Below are 15,196 nucleotides of genomic sequence, written 5' to 3' on the forward strand. Positions count from 1 at the left end.
TCCCCTACACAACCTTCTGTCACCTGCCCTGTCTCACTCCCTAACAGATCAAATATTGCACGCTCTTTCATTGGAACTTCAATATACCGTACTAATTAAGGACCATCGCAAACTTACTAACCATGCCAACTGTATTCTGACCCAAAATGTTAACATATCTGAAGAACAATGGACCCAGCACTGATCCATGCAACACACCACTGGCCACAAGTTTCCAGTCTGAAAGACAATACTTACTCGCACCTAGATGCTAGTTTTGTACCCAATTGTCTGGGATCTCACCTTCATTTATTAAACGTTCAATTTTTCCAGTTAATTCAAGGCTTCCCAACCTTTTTTATGCTGTGGACCCCAGGTTGGGAATACCTGAGCTAATTGAAATGACCACTTTGTGCTACAGAATAATTGTATCACTGCCTGGTGTTATGATACCAGCCCCCTCCTTCCTGAGGATCGCAAGATCGCTATTAATTCGGGTCTTGGACCCAGGAAATGAGAGACAATTGCAACGGATTTGACCATTGTTCTTAGAGACACCTGTGTGAATTGCGACTCTATACTACGTGCCAGCTATCAGGGACATGGACACCCTCGGGCAATGTGGGGTGGGGATTGTATCACCCTACCTTGATTGACATCTACAACTCTGCAAGTCAGGGTAAAAAGGGGACTGCAGGAGGCAGTACCCCAGCGACGCACCAGAAGGAGACACCATCGCTCATCGCTCCCGTGAGGACGGGAAGCCGTTCGGGAGCCACGTGTGATTTGGTTCCCCTAGCTTGGGGAACGAGTGGCTGATAACCCCGAAAAGGACTTCGAACTGACAACGGGGAACCCATGTTCCCGATTCAACGAGTTGAGTCCAAAAGGCTGGCAAGTTTATTTTCTCTCTCCAACACGTGAGACCCAGCGGTCCCTGAAAAGGCTAAAAGCCTGCAAGAACTCCAGAGACTTTGATATTTCCATCCGACAATAGTTTTACCCCTAGACAAATGATAGAGCTACTTCTTATTGTTGATTATTACTATACCCACGCTTTAGATTGAGTATTGACGATGTATGTTATCTGAATGTTTGTATTAACCTTACTTTTGTGCCCCTTTATAAATAAAAACGTTTAAAAATAGTACCATCAGATTTCAGCGGACCTCTCTATCTTTGCTGGTAAGTGACCCAGTTATGGGGTTCATAACACTGGTTTAGAAAGAAGCAGACACGCTGTTACAAATATAGTTTAATTAGTTCATCACTAACAGCTGAAGGTGTGAGAACACCCAGATCGGTGAACAAAAGGGTAATGAACGATGGCGGGGTGTAGTCCACTGTGGGATGCTCTTCTGCAAGGTTCTTTGCCGATTTTAATATCTCTGCTGTGTACTGTAAATGAAAAAAAAACTAGCATCATACACCTTTTACATCTATTATGTGCTGGATCTTTACCAGGGTAAGAAAGGGAGGAGGGAAAATCCCATTCCCATTCTGATATGTCTATCCATGGCGTCCTCTACTGTCAAGATGAAGCCACACTCAGGTTGGAGGAACACCACCTTATATACCGGCTGGGTAGCCTCCAACCTGATGGCGTGAACATTGACTTCTCTAACTTCCGTTAATGCCCCTCCTCCCCTTCTTACCCCATCCCTGACATATTTAGTTGTTTGTTTTTTTCTCTCTCTCTGCTCATCATTCTGCCTGTTCTCCATCTCCCTCTGGTGCTCCCCTCCCCCTTTCTTTCTCCCTAGGCCTCCCGTCTCATGATCCTTTCCCTTCTCTAGCTCTGCATCCCTTTTCCCAATCACCTTTCCGGCTCTCAGCTTCACCCCACCCCCTCCGGTCTTCTCCTATCATTTCGCATTTTCCCCTCCCCCTGCTACTTTCAAATCTCTTAGTATCTTTCCTTTCAGTTAGTCCTGACGAAGGGTCTCAGCCCAAAACATTGACAGTAGAGTGTTTCTCTCTATAGATGCCTGCTGTGTTCCACCAGCATTTTGTGTGTGTTACTTCATTTTGGATTCCTGTTTCTCACCTTAAAGCGATCGGGAACATCTTGCTGATTGAGGGGGTAAAGCCGGACGAATTTGAAACTCTCAGCCACCACATAGAAGGGTTTGTTGTGTGATTTTCCACATACTGCCATTTGGTATGTTCCAATCTGCAAAGAGAGAGAGAAAAACAAACGTCACCCTTCAGTAGCTCGGGAATTCCCAACCCTTACTTTGCCATGGACCAATACCATTAAACAAAGGGTCTGTGAACCCTGTGTGGGAACCTCTGATGTTGCTGAACCTCACACATCTCTCGAGGACAACTTTGCACAGGCATACGCTCCTTTGCAAATAGAAAATTAGGAACAGACTAATGTCTGTTCTTGGAATTGCCATGGTTTCAGTGTAAATGGGGAAAACGTTTCCCCCACGACTGGCTCAACGTACCGCACATTGGGACTAACGATCACACTCCTGTCACACAGCTGGTGAAAACCCAACAGGGCAAATCTTTATGATAAGCCCAGGCCTCCTCGCTGACCATCAACTTTGACACATCTCAAGCATGTGTGCTTAAGCCCACTACTCTATTCTTTCTACACAGCTCAAAACAACACCCACGATTCGACGAAGCTAAGGGTTGAAGGATTCATATTTCTGATTCATTTCTCGGTCTCACGAATAGGGAGCAGGTTAGATTCTGTTCACAGGAAGAAACCGTCACCTTGTTAATAATTCCGCCACTTTCTACCACTCCCTCGGCTCCGACCAGCAGCAGATCCACTTTCTCCATAATGTACCTGCAAACAAAGTCAAACAATTCAGAGCTTCTCCAACTGCTTCAGCATTGTGCAGATAACGTCTTCAAACAATACTCCTTCCAACTCTCCACCAAGAACGTACCCAACTGAAGCATCTAAGAGCACAGTCACTGGAATGTTCAGCTTCCTCAGTCTTTCTGCACTTTTCAGTCTGGAAGAGAAACAGTAAAGTTTATTTTTGAGATTGGATAGCTGTGTAGCACAGAGAGGCCCTTCAGCCCATCATGTGAATACTAACATCTTTACTCATCTACACGAACCCCATTTCCCTGTACTTACTGTGCCTTGTCTATTTAAATTTCCAAAGAAATGTGTCTAATTCCACCTCCTCTGCAGCACATCAGACGTAGGAGCAGAATTAGGCCATTCAGCCCATTGAGTTTGTTCTGCCATTCCATCATGGCTAATTTATTACCCCTCTCAATCCCATTCCCCTGTGTTTTCCCTGTAACTTCTGATGCCCTAACTAATGAAGAATCTATCAACCTCCGCTTTAAATATTACTCAATGACTTGGCCTTCACAGCCATCTATGGCAATGAATTCCACGAATTCACCATCCTCTGTTGAAAGACATTCCTCCTCACCTCTGTTCTAAACGTACATCCCTCTATTCTGAGGCTGTGCCCTCTGGTCCTAGACTCCCCTCCCATAGGAAACATCTTCTCCACACCCACTCTATCAAGGCCTTTCAACATTCAACAGGTTTCAATGAGATCCCCCCCCTCATTCTTCTAAAGTCCAGAGAATACAGACCTTGAACCAACAAACGTTCTGTATAACAGGGGTTCTCAACTTTTTATGCCATGGACCAATATCATTTGAGGAGATTCGATATGCCACCAAAGACGCTTGCAAATTTCTACAGATCTGCCTTGGAGCGCATTCTAACTTGCTGCATCACCGTCTGGTATGGGGGTTACTGCACAGGATCGAACTAAACTGCTCAGAGTTGTAAGTTTAGTCAGATCCATCACGAGCACTTGCCTCTGTAGTATCCAGGACATTGAACCCATGAACACTACCTCTGCACTTCTTAAATTTTTATTTTTGCACTACTTATTTAATTTAACTGTTTAGTATAAATATTTACTATAATTCACATTTTTTTTCCACATTATATAATGCATTGTACTGCTGACACAAAAACAACTAATTTCATGACATATGCCGGTGATATTAAACCCAATTCTGATAATACAGTAATCAGGTACTGGGCAGGAGCTTCTCCAGGTGACTAATGAGTAGCAGACACTCCAAACGGCAGAGCTTACCCTGAAGAATCAGGTTGTGATTCTGTGATGTAGACACTGAAGCGTTTCTTGGCCTTGGCCGCTTTCTCCAGCACTCGCAGGACCACCCGTGAGGAAGAGTGGGTCAAGATTTTCTAGGAGGGAAGGGAAGATGGGTTACTCCAACCCGCAGACCGGGTAAACAGAACACGCTGAAGTTAAAAGTGTCATCAACCTGTAGACACACTGTGTAAACACAATGTGCTATGAAGTTAAAGATCAATGGTTTCTGATTTTAACCTGTACATTCTTACACAGTACCAAATGAAGGGCAAGAGCTTCTTCGTAAAAAGGAAATGAAAAGATTTTTATTTTGAGACATAGCACCGTAACAGACCTTTCTAGCCCAATGAGTGCACACCACCCAATTACACCCATGCGACCAATGAACCCACTAACCCGTATGTCTTTGGATTCTGAAACAGTGTTAGGACTCTACACGGTGACTCGGTAAGTGACAGGGATGGGATGCCGAGGCTTCTGATGTTTGGAGCTGCCAGATTATTTTCCCATTTTGAGAAATGTCACCAGTACACAAGAGTCTAATAAATACACCAGAAGCACCCAAATGGTCTTCACGTGAAAATAACACGATTTAGAGTGGATTTAACCATGACCATGATCTAACACTGTCAAAGTTTTTTAAAGGGATTTGAAATTACTTTATTTAAGGATGTTAAGAGAGGGAAGCCAGCTTAACAGCAGATCTTTTGGCATGACATTTGTAGCAAAGATCTGTATCTACCAGAGTTCAAAGCCTCAATATTACCCCTTAATCAACATTTGCTAATAGGCTCCTACAACACCTCAAGTGAACCAGAGGTTTCTCAAAAGCAAAGGTGGGGTCACACCGAACACAAACAGACACCGACAGTGACTCCCATCAATATTGCCACATGGGGAATCTGCAGGAAGGGTGAATGGTGGGAAAAGGATAAAGAGGGTCTCATACAATTAACTCAGTACTTACTGCGCCATCGTTTATAAAGGCAGAACAGAGGTTTGCAATCTTATCCCTTGAAACTGAAATTTTTTCCAAGTAAAGCTCCCCTCTGTCTATCATCGTCTTTTTGCATATTGAGTAATCCTACAGGGAAAGAGTTTAAACTCAGTTAGAACAATCTTGTACACAATCTCCTACAGATAATCAGTTAGACGCAGGGGGAATAATTCAGCCCAGACATTATTGTTTCTATCGTGACTGTCCCCGTCGATGAGCCTCCTTCAAATTTTACTGGCCACTTTAACTCACATGTTTTGGTCTTGCATAAAGTTGGGGAACCTTTGGAAAGATGTTTTTAAAACCTTATTAAATGTGCTGAATCTGGATTTACAAGCAAACTTACTTACAGCTATTTTTGGGATTATACCATCGGAAGCAGGATATATTCCTGCTTCCGCTCAGCGGATGATAGTCTTTTCAACCCTATTGGCTAGGAAAGCCATTTTACTGAAATGGGAGGACCCTAACCCTCCTACTGCCTTTTATTGGCTTTCCTCTATCATGTCCTGTTTAAGTCTAGAGAAAACAAGAAGTCGGACAGTGGATACATCCTTTAAATTTGAAGAAATCTGGGGACCTTTTATTCAATATTTTCATATGATCTGATTTTTGTACTAATTCTCTTCCAGCTATTTTTTCAGATTGGATTTGATCACAGAGTCTCTCCTCTTTTGGTTTTCCTCTCAGGATGGACTGCCCAGTCTTTTTAAACAACAACACACACAAAATGCTGGTGGAACAGCATTTTGACGAAGGTCTCTGACGAAGGGTCTCGGCCCGAAACATCGACAGTGCTTCTCCCTATAGATGCTGCCTGGCCTGCTGTGTTCCACCAGCATTTTGTGTGTGTTGTTGTTTGAATTTCCAGCATTTGCAGATTTCCTCGTGTTTGCCCAGTCTTTTTTTTTCTTTTAGAATAGTGTTGTTTTTTCTTTTCTTTTATAAAAATTTCTAATAGTTCTTCCTTTCTTCATAAATTGAAGAGAGGAGAATTATACATTCTATATCAAATTTATACTTTGTACATCAACATTATGTGTGATTCTGATATTGTTTATTTTACCTTCTGTATGTGCTGCTATTGACAATATATCCCAGAGATATTCTCCTCCTGTTTGTATACGCACTTTTAAAAAAATCAATAAAAAGATTGAAAAAAGAAAGAAAGAAATTGTACTGGTACTCCTGCTGATGACACTGTCGTACCTCTGGCTGAGGAGGGCTGCGACAGTACAGATAACCCTCGTGTTACGGGTGAGGGGCCTCTATTGTGCTTTGTCGTGAGGTGAAACAGTACAGGTAACCCTCACGTTATGGGAGAGGGGACTGTATCGTGCTTTCTTTGTGGTGAAACAGTACAGGTAACCCTCACGTTATGGGACAGGGGACTGTATCGTGCTTTCTTTGTGGTGAAACAGTACAGGTAACCCTCACGTTATGGGAGAGGGGACTGTATCGTGCTTTGTCTGTGGTGAAACAGTACAGGTAACCCTCACGTTATGGGAGAGGGGACTGTATCGTGCTTTGTTTGTGGTGAAACAGTACAGGTAACCCTCACATTATGGGAGAGGGGACTGTATCGTGCTTTGTTTGTGGTGAAACAGTACAGGTAACCCTCACGTTATGGGAGAGGGGACTGTATCGTGCTTTGTTCGTCGTGAAACAGTACAGGTAACCCTCACGTTATGGGAGAGGGGACTGTATCGTGCTTTGTTTGTGGTGAAACAGTACAGGTAACCCTCACGTTATGGGAGAGGGGACTGTATCGTGCTTTCCTTGTGGTGAAACAGTACAGGTAACCCTCACGTTATGGGAGAGGGGACTGTATCGTGCTTTGTTTGTGGTGAAACAGTACAGGTAACCCTCACGTTATGGGAGAGGGGACTGTATCGTGCTTTGTTTGTGGTGAAACAGTACAGGTAACCCTCACGTTATGGGAGAGGGGACTGTATCGTGCTTTGTTCGTCGTGAAACAGTACAGGTAACCCTCACGTTATGGGAGAGGGGACTGTATCGTGCTTTGTTTGGGGTGAAACAGTACAGGTAACCCTCACGTTATGGGAGATGGGACTGTATCGTGCTTTCTTTGTGGTGAAACAGTACAGGTAACCCTCACGTTATGGGAGAGGGGACTGTATCGTGCTTTGTTTGTGGTGAAACAGTACAGGTAACCCTCACGTTATGGGAGAGGGGACTGTATCGTGCTTTCCTTGTGGTGAAACAGTACAGGTAACCTTCATGTTATGGGAGAGGGGACTGTATCGTGCTTTCCTTGTGGTGAAACAGTACAGGTAACCCTCACGTTATGGGAGAAGGGACTGTATCGTGCTTTGTTCGTCGTGAAACAGTACAGGTAACCCTCACGTTATGGGAGATGGGACTGTATCGTGCTTTCTTTGTGGTGAAACAGTACAGGTAACCCTCACGTTATGGGAGAGGGGACTGTATCGTGCTTTGTTTGGGGTGAAACAGTACAGGTAACCCTCACGTTATGGGAGAGGGGACTGTATCGTGCTTTGTTTGGGGTGAAACAGTACAGGTAACCCTCACGTTATGGGAGAGGGGACTGTATCGTGCTTTGTTTGTGGTGAAACAGTACAGGTAACCCTCACGTTATGGGAGAGGGGACTGTATCGTGCTTTGTTTGGGGTGAAACAGACAGATTACCTTCACGTTATGGGAGAGGGGACTGTATCGTGCTTTGTTTGTGGTGAAACAGTACAGGTAACCCTCACATTATGGGAGAGGGGACTGTATCGTGCTTTGTTTGGGGTGAAACAGTACAGGTAACCCTCACATTATGGGAGAGGGGACTGTATCGTGCTTTGTTTGGGGTGAAACAGTACAGGTAACCCTCACATTATGGAAGAGGGGACTGTATCGTGCTTTGTTTGGGGTGAAACAGTACAGGTAACCCTCACGTTATGGGAGAGGGGACTGTATCGTGCTTTGTTTGAGGTGAAACAGTACAGGTAACCCTCACGTTATGGGTGAGGGGACTGTATCGTGCTTTGTCTGGGGTGAAACAGCACTGGTAACCCTCACGTTATGGGTGAGGGGTCAGTATTGTGCTTTGCTGCAATGTGAAGCAGTGCCGTTAACCCTAATGTAACAGACGGTTCACCCTGTACCAGGATACGGACAGCGTAATGCAGCTGTTCACCTCGTACTGGGACAGAGACAGAAAATCCTGCTCTATATACACACACATTACACAGCCCTTCACTTTGGGATGTGCACCTTGGAGGTCCTGTTATAAAATAAAATCCAACCGGATCTCACTACCAAACACATTTTTCCCTCCCCCCCTTTCTGCTTTTTGCAGGGATCGCTCCCTACGCGACTCCCTTGTCCACTCGTCCCCCCCATCCCATCCCACCGATCTCCCTCCTGGCACTTATCCTTGTAAACGGAAGAAGTGCTACACCTGCCCTTACACTTCCTCCCTCACCACCATTCAGGGCCCCAGACAATCCTTCCAGGTGAGGTGACACTTCACCTGTGAGTTGGCTGGTGTGGTATACTGCGTCTGGTGCTCCCGGTGTGGCCTTTTATATATTGGTGAGACCCGACGCAGACTGGGAGACCGTTTCGCTGAACACCTACGCTCGGTCCGCCAGAAAAAGCAGGATCTCCCAGTGGCCACACATTTTAATTCCACGCCCCATTCCCATTCTGATATGTCTATCCATGGCCTCCTCTATTTTCAAAATGAATCCAAACTCAGGTTGGAGGAACAACACCTTATATACTGGCTGGGTAGCCTCCAACCTGATGGCATGAACATTGACTTCTCTAACTTCCGTTAATGCCCCTCCTCCCCTTCTTACCCCATCCCTGACATAATTAGTTGTTTGCCTGTTCTCCATCCCCCTCTGGTGCTCCGCCCCCCCTTTCTTTCTTTCTCCTGAGGCCTCCTGTCCCATGATCCTTTCCCTTCTCCAGCTCTGTATCACTTTCGCCAATCACCTTTCCAGCTCTTAGCTTCATCCCACCCCCTCCAGTCTTCTCCTATCATTTCGCATTTCCCCCTCCCCCCACTACTTTCAAATCTCTTACTATCTTTCCTTTCGGTTAGTCCTGACGAAGGGTCTCGGCCCGAAACGTCGACAGCGCTTCTCCCCATAGATGTTGCCTGGCCTGCTGTGTTTCACCAGCATTTTGTGTGTGTTGTTGTTAAAATAAAATTTGTTGTAATTCATGGAACGTGATGAACTGGAGCTTTTAAAGGTGAAGATATTTATCTTCATTGGAGACTTGCATTGACCCACTTTATCAAACACAGTGGAGTCATAAGTCCCACTTGACAGGGTGGGCTCCCTGATCTGCAGGGCTGGTGTCTGGTGACCAGTCTGCACGTCCACCCACTTTATCAAACGTGGTGGGGTCACAAGCCCTGTTTGGTGAGGTGGGGTCTGGTCAGTAGTCCATACGTAGTTTGCTGATGTCTGTTACCAACAGCTGACTGAACTGTACGCACCACCGCACCTCAGCAGGGCCCTTTGGAACAACGTCGACCCTCCGAGGAACACGCACTCAAACAAGCCTGTAGCAGCACGAGGCATGTCGGAGGAGCATACAAACACAAGAGATTCTGCAGATGCTGGAAACCCAGAGCAACATACACAGAATGCTGGAAGAACTCATCAGGTCAAGCAACATCTTTGGCAATGAATAAACGGCTGATGTTTGGGGCCGAGACCCTTCTTTAGGACTGAAAACAAAGGGGGAAGATGCCAAAAAAAAAGGTGGTGTTAAAGTGAAAGGTTAGTTTTCATGGATGATTTCAAGCGGAGAGGCGTTTGGTGGGGAATACCATAGCCCACATTTGTAGGTATGCAAAGGTGTTTGAGCACATCAACATACGTACCGGGTGTTCCAGCGATGTAAGACTGATGAAGCGGAGGAAGAGTTCGCCACCTGAAGACACTGCCACTGACGAGTCTACACTGCACAGGATTTTAATGGCTTCCTTCAGGTTCTCTCTCAGCCCTTGAATGGTCTCACCTAATTCCAGAAGCAGACACAGGGAACAACTTGAACACCACAGGACACGAGAGCAGAATTAGGCCATCGAGTCTGCTCCACTATTTGATCATGGCTGATTCCCCCCACCCCCCGTCAACCCCATTATCCTGCCTTGTTCACATTACCTTTACTAATCAAAAACCTATCAATCTCCTCTTTAGATATATCCAATGACTTGGTCTTCACAGCCGTCTGTAGCAATTAATTCCACAGATTCACCAGCCTCTGGATTTGTGGCAACGAGCTCGTTTGATGTGGTGGAATAAAAGCTTAGACTATTATCCCAATGAACAGGAATTTCAAAAATCAGAGGTGCAAAGAGACTTGGGAGTCTGTGTGCAAGATTCCCTGGGTTAATTTGCAGGTTGAGTCGGTGGTGAGGAAGGCAAATGCAATGTTAGCATTCATTTCAAGAGGACTAGAATATAATGCTGTAGGATAATATAGGATGTAATGCTGAGGCTTTTTAGGGCACTGGTGAGGGATCATTGGAGTATCGTGAGTAGTTCTGGGCCCCTTATCTAAGAAAGGATGAGCTGACATTGAAGAGGATTCAAAGGAGGTTTACAAAAATGATTCCAGAATTGAAAGGCTTGACATATGAGGAGCGTTTGACGACTCTAGGCCTGTACTCTCTGGAATTCAGAAGAATGAGGGAAGATCTTATTGAAACGTATCGAATGCTGAAAGGTCTCGATTGAATGGGTGTGGGTAGGATGTTTACTATGGTGGTAGTCTAAGACAAAGCATCAGAATAGAGGGGCATCCTTTTAGAGTGGAGATGAGGAGAAATTTCTTTGGCCAGAGGGTGGTGAATCTATGAAATTTGTTACCATAGCTCGTTGTGGAGGCCAAGTTATTGGAAATATATGTAACACGCTGTAAGGTTTCACTGCTAAGGCTAATGTAATGGCTTCTATGTAATGTTCCATTGCCAAGGTAATGGTTTCTCTGTAGCAGCAATGTTTGGATTATGACTGGAGATAACGGGACTTCGGAATGCAGGGGCTATCCAATGGGAGAAATGTTCTCTCTTATGTGTCTGGGAGCCAGGTTTCACGCGGGTCTTCCATCGGGGAGTGATGGAGAGAGAGGACGCGAATGGAGAGAGTCGGAAGACCCCCAGACGGAGTGAACTGAGGAGCGAGGGCCCGAGGGCTGGTGATGCTAGGAGGAGGTCGATGGTTGATGAACAGCCGTATCAGTGAGCTCCAACAATGCGCAATAGACCTTTTTCCTTAAAATGGGCCCTTTGTCTTTTTATTTTCTTTACTAACCCTCTATCCAGATTAAGATTTATAAAGTTCAATCAGTTAATTGCATATGGTGTACTGTCTGATATTTTGTGGTGCAGATCTGTAACCGGGCAACACATCACGCAGCATCCACACAAACGAGATTTCTCAGTTTGGCGGGGGCCAGAAGTTGTTTTCCCCTCGACGAATACGTGCTGGCCGAACCTGAGGGTTACATATATAAGGCAGAGGTTGACAGATTCTTGATTAGTCAAAGCATGAAGAATATAGCCATTGAAACATAGAAAACCTACAGCACAATACAGACCCTTCGGCCCACAATGCTGTGCCAAACATGTCCTTACCTTAGAACTACCTAGGCTTAACCATTGCCCTCTATTTTTCTAAGCTCCATGTATCCATCCAAGAGTCTCTTAAAAGACCCTATCGTTTCCACCTCCACCACCGCTGCTGGCAGCCCATTCCACGCACTCACCACTCTCTGCATAAAAAAACTTACCCCTGACATCTCCTCTGTACCTACTTACAACCATCTTAAAACTGTGCCCTCTCATGCTAGTCATTTCTGCCCTGGGATAAAGCCTCTGGCTACCCACACAGTCACTGTCTCTCATCATCTTGTACACCTCTATCAAGTCAGCTCTCATCCTCCGTCGCTCCAAGGAGAAAAGGCCGAGTTCACTCAACCTATTCTCATAAGGCATGCTCCCCAAATCAGGCAACATCCTTGTAAATCTCCTCGACACCCTTTCTATGGTTTCGACAACCATAGCATGGTGTCCAGAATTGAGCACAGTACTCCAAGTGAGGTCTGACCAGGGTCCTATATAGCTGCAACATTACCTCTCGGCTCTTAAACTCAATCCCACGATTGATGAAGGCCAATGCACCGTATGCCTTCTTAACCACAGAGCTTTGAGTGTCCTTTGAGTGTCTCCACCCCATCTAAACCCCTTGCTCTAGGGAGATGCCAATTAGCATTTGGGAAATTAAAATCTCCCACCACAACAACCCTGTTATTATTACTCCTTCCCAGAATCTGTCTCCATATCTGCTCCTCGATATGATTTTGTCATTTAAAGTAAAATTGGATAGGTATATGGACAGGAAAGGAATGAAGGGTTATGGGCTGAGTGCAGGTCGGTGGGACTAGGTGAGAGTAAGCATTCGGCACGGACTAGAAGGGTCGATATGGCCTGTTTCTGTGCTGTAATTGTAATATGGTTTTTTTAATATATATTCAATGTATACGTAGGGGAGAGAAGCAGTCAGTTCAGCCCTGTATGTGTAACAGGCTATAAAAACACAGCAATGTTAATCCACTGACAAAACTTTAAAAATACTTGATAATATACCGCCGTGCACCCAAAGATGATACTGTTTATACAATTATCTGGAGATTTAAGTTTAGGAGAGTGGATATTTTCATTTAAAAATCTCAGAGAAATAAAACACAGGTGCAGGAAGTTATCCTGAACTTCATTAGGCATTAGATTTCTGAGTGGACATTGAACCCATTAACATGACCTCCCTACTTTTTTATTTCTATCTTTGCACTAGTTACTTAACTATTATATATATATATACTTACTGTAATTCACATTTCTTTTTTCTGTATTATTATATTGCATTGTACTGCTGCTGCAAAGACAACTGACTTCTTGACACATGCCGGTGATATTAAACCTGATTCTGAGATTTCTTTTACCTCTATCTCTCTTCAAGAACTCCAGCAAGGTACGAATTGCGGCAACTGCAGAAGCGACATCTTCATTCTCCTTCATTTGCGTTTTGAAATAGTCCACAAGCTCTGTAAAAGTCAAATTAATTTGCCGTTTGGTTGAGGAACAGATAATTACTTATTTAGGACACATACTTAATCAGCATACATGATCAATTCTGTGCCTAACTCTGTCAGCAAGTACAGGAACCCATGCCTGTAAACACTAAAGTTGAGACAACATTCTGGCTACAGAATGACAGTTCACAATTAGATCACAAGATATAGGAGTCTCTGTTCTGAGGCTGTACCTTCCTGTCCTAGACTCCCTCACCATCGGAAATATCCTCTCTACATCCATTCTATCGAGACCCTTTAACACTCGATAGGTTTCAATGAGACCCCCCCCCACCATTCTTCTGAACTCCAGTGAGTACAGACCCAGAGCTATCAAAAGCTCCTCATATGACAAGCCTTTCAATCCCTGAATCGTTTTCGTGAATCTTCTTTGAACCCTTTCCAAGTCAGCACATCCTTTCTTAGATAAGGTTCCTCACCAGTTGTGCCACATTGCCCGTCTCCATCAAAAAATAACGCTGATCCTGATGGATTCTCGGACATTATCATCGCTGGTTCCTTCACCACCAAAATCCTAAGGAAGTTATTACCATGAACTCAACTAGACCAGTCACATTAATGACATGCGTACAAGAGCAGCGCAGAGACTGGGAGTCTGGTGCTGAGGAGCTCCGAGTTCTTGCCTCCATCTACCAGAGTATGATGAACATAGACCACCTGTCAGGGTGAGTTTAGGGCCAACACTGTCAAAATGGATCAAGTTCACCCATGCTCAAACATCCCTCTGGATTCTCTGTCTCCTCCGCCATCCCTCAGCCTCCCACAGACACTGTCCGACCTACCGGGGTGTAACGGCCTGGTTCCCCCTCCCGGCCGGCCCATCATCTCCCGGGAACCCAAATACCAGCCCCTCCGTGAATAACACCCACCCTCCTCCTCCATCGTGCCGATCCTCCGTGACCACCGCATACAACTGTTCCCCCGCGAATAGGAGCCGCCGCTTATCGGTTCCGGGCCGGCGGCACCCGGACGTGTTACAGCGCTGCACCAGCGTCGGCGTTGGGGACGCGGTGGATTAATGGCGGCGGGTGAGTGATGGCTGTTTCCGCCCCGCAGTTACCCTAATCCCCTCCCCCGCCTCTTCTGCCCCCCTTTCATCACCCTCTTCTTCATCCCCCTTTCCTGCCTGAGCTACCCCCTCCTTCCCCTTCCCAGCCTCATACCCCTTTCATTACTCCTTTATTCACCTCCCTGTCCTCATCCTTTTCCCGCCTCGTATACCCCTTTCATCCCCGCACACTCTCACCCACCTCATCCCCTCTCTCCACCACATTCCCCTCCCCTGCCTCATTCCCCACACCCTCACCTCATCCTCTCCCTCCTCCTCCCCTCAACCACCTCATCTCTCTCCACTCCTTTCCTCTCACTTCCCTCCACTCCCCTGCCTTACTCCCTACTCCCAATCCCACACCTCTTCATTACCTTCATCCTCCACACCCCTTCATACATCCCCCATCCCTTCTCCCACCTTATCCCTCCCCTCCCCTCTCTTCCCCCATCTTCATTGCCCTTTCCTCACATTCCCTCCCTCTGATACCCCTTCCACACTGATGTTTGCCTGCACTTGGAGAATTTGCTTCCAGTGAGATTTGGTTGAAACCTAATGAAAATCATAGACTTCACTAAATAACCAGTTAGAATTCCCAATCACAGTATGGTCCATAAGACACTGGAGCAGAATTAGGCCATTCGCCCTTTCGAGTCTGCTCCGCCTTTCCATCATGGCTGATCCTGGATCCTACTCAACCCCATACATCTGCCTTCTCGCCATATCTTTTGATGTCCTAACCAATAAGGAAACGATCAACTTCTGCCTTAAATATGCCTATGGACTTGGCCTCCACTGCAGTCTGTAGCAGAGCATTCCACAGATTCACTCGTTAAGTGCATCTGCCATTTCTTTGTCCCCCATTACTACCTCACCAGCATCATTTTCCAGTGGTCCAATATCATC

At 45.6% G+C, this 15,196-nt stretch overlaps 2 protein-coding genes across 4 annotated transcripts in view; one reads left to right on the top strand and one right to left on the bottom strand.

Moving 5' to 3' along the window:
• Nucleotides 1–1,216: 1,216 nt before the first annotated feature.
• On the bottom strand, nucleotides 1,217–14,248 carry eif2b1 (eukaryotic translation initiation factor 2B, subunit 1 alpha). Of its 3 annotated transcripts, none has more exons than XM_073052013.1 (9): nucleotides 14,112–14,248; nucleotides 13,093–13,194; nucleotides 9,971–10,107; nucleotides 5,068–5,184; nucleotides 4,080–4,192; nucleotides 2,889–2,957; nucleotides 2,710–2,785; nucleotides 2,027–2,152; nucleotides 1,217–1,377 (listed from the first exon to the last, which is right to left on the bottom strand). In XM_073052013.1, the coding sequence occupies exons 1-9, from the start codon at nucleotides 14,149–14,151 to the stop codon at nucleotides 1,222–1,224; spliced, it is 936 nt and encodes a 311-aa protein (XP_072908114.1). In that variant the 5' UTR covers nucleotides 14,152–14,248; the 3' UTR covers nucleotides 1,217–1,221. The 3 variants fall into 3 exon arrangements, with proteins under 3 accessions (XP_072908114.1, XP_072908113.1, XP_072908112.1); XM_073052012.1 differs by having other exon boundaries at nucleotides 14,025–14,139; XM_073052011.1 differs by having other exon boundaries at nucleotides 12,976–13,194; nucleotides 14,025–14,139.
• Nucleotides 14,222–15,196, top strand: part of gtf2h3 (general transcription factor IIH, polypeptide 3) — a 32,249-nt gene continuing 31,274 nt past the window's right edge. Inside the window, exon 1 of the mRNA XM_073052015.1 lies at nucleotides 14,222–14,270. Coding sequence (XP_072908116.1) covers nucleotides 14,261–14,270 — 10 coding nt within the window. The 5' untranslated portion in view covers nucleotides 14,222–14,260. The remainder of the gene's footprint in view (nucleotides 14,271–15,196) is intronic.

Source organism: Hemitrygon akajei, chromosome 7 (genome assembly GCF_048418815.1).
Source record: "Hemitrygon akajei chromosome 7, sHemAka1.3, whole genome shotgun sequence".
Classification (NCBI taxonomy): domain Eukaryota; kingdom Metazoa; phylum Chordata; class Chondrichthyes; order Myliobatiformes; family Dasyatidae; genus Hemitrygon; species Hemitrygon akajei.

Coding starts and splice junctions, on each gene's coding strand:
- eif2b1 (XM_073052011.1), bottom strand. CDS start 14,124: ATGGAGGAGGAGGGTGGGTGTTATTCACGGAGGGGCTGGTATTTGGGT. Junction 5,185..9,970: donor TTACATCGCTGGAACACCCG/GTACGTATGTTG, acceptor CTTTCCCTGTAG/GATTACTCAATATGCAAAAA. Junction 1,378..2,026: donor ATGTTCCCGATCGCTTTAAG/GTGAGAAACAGG, acceptor TTTCATTTACAG/TACACAGCAGAGATATTAAA.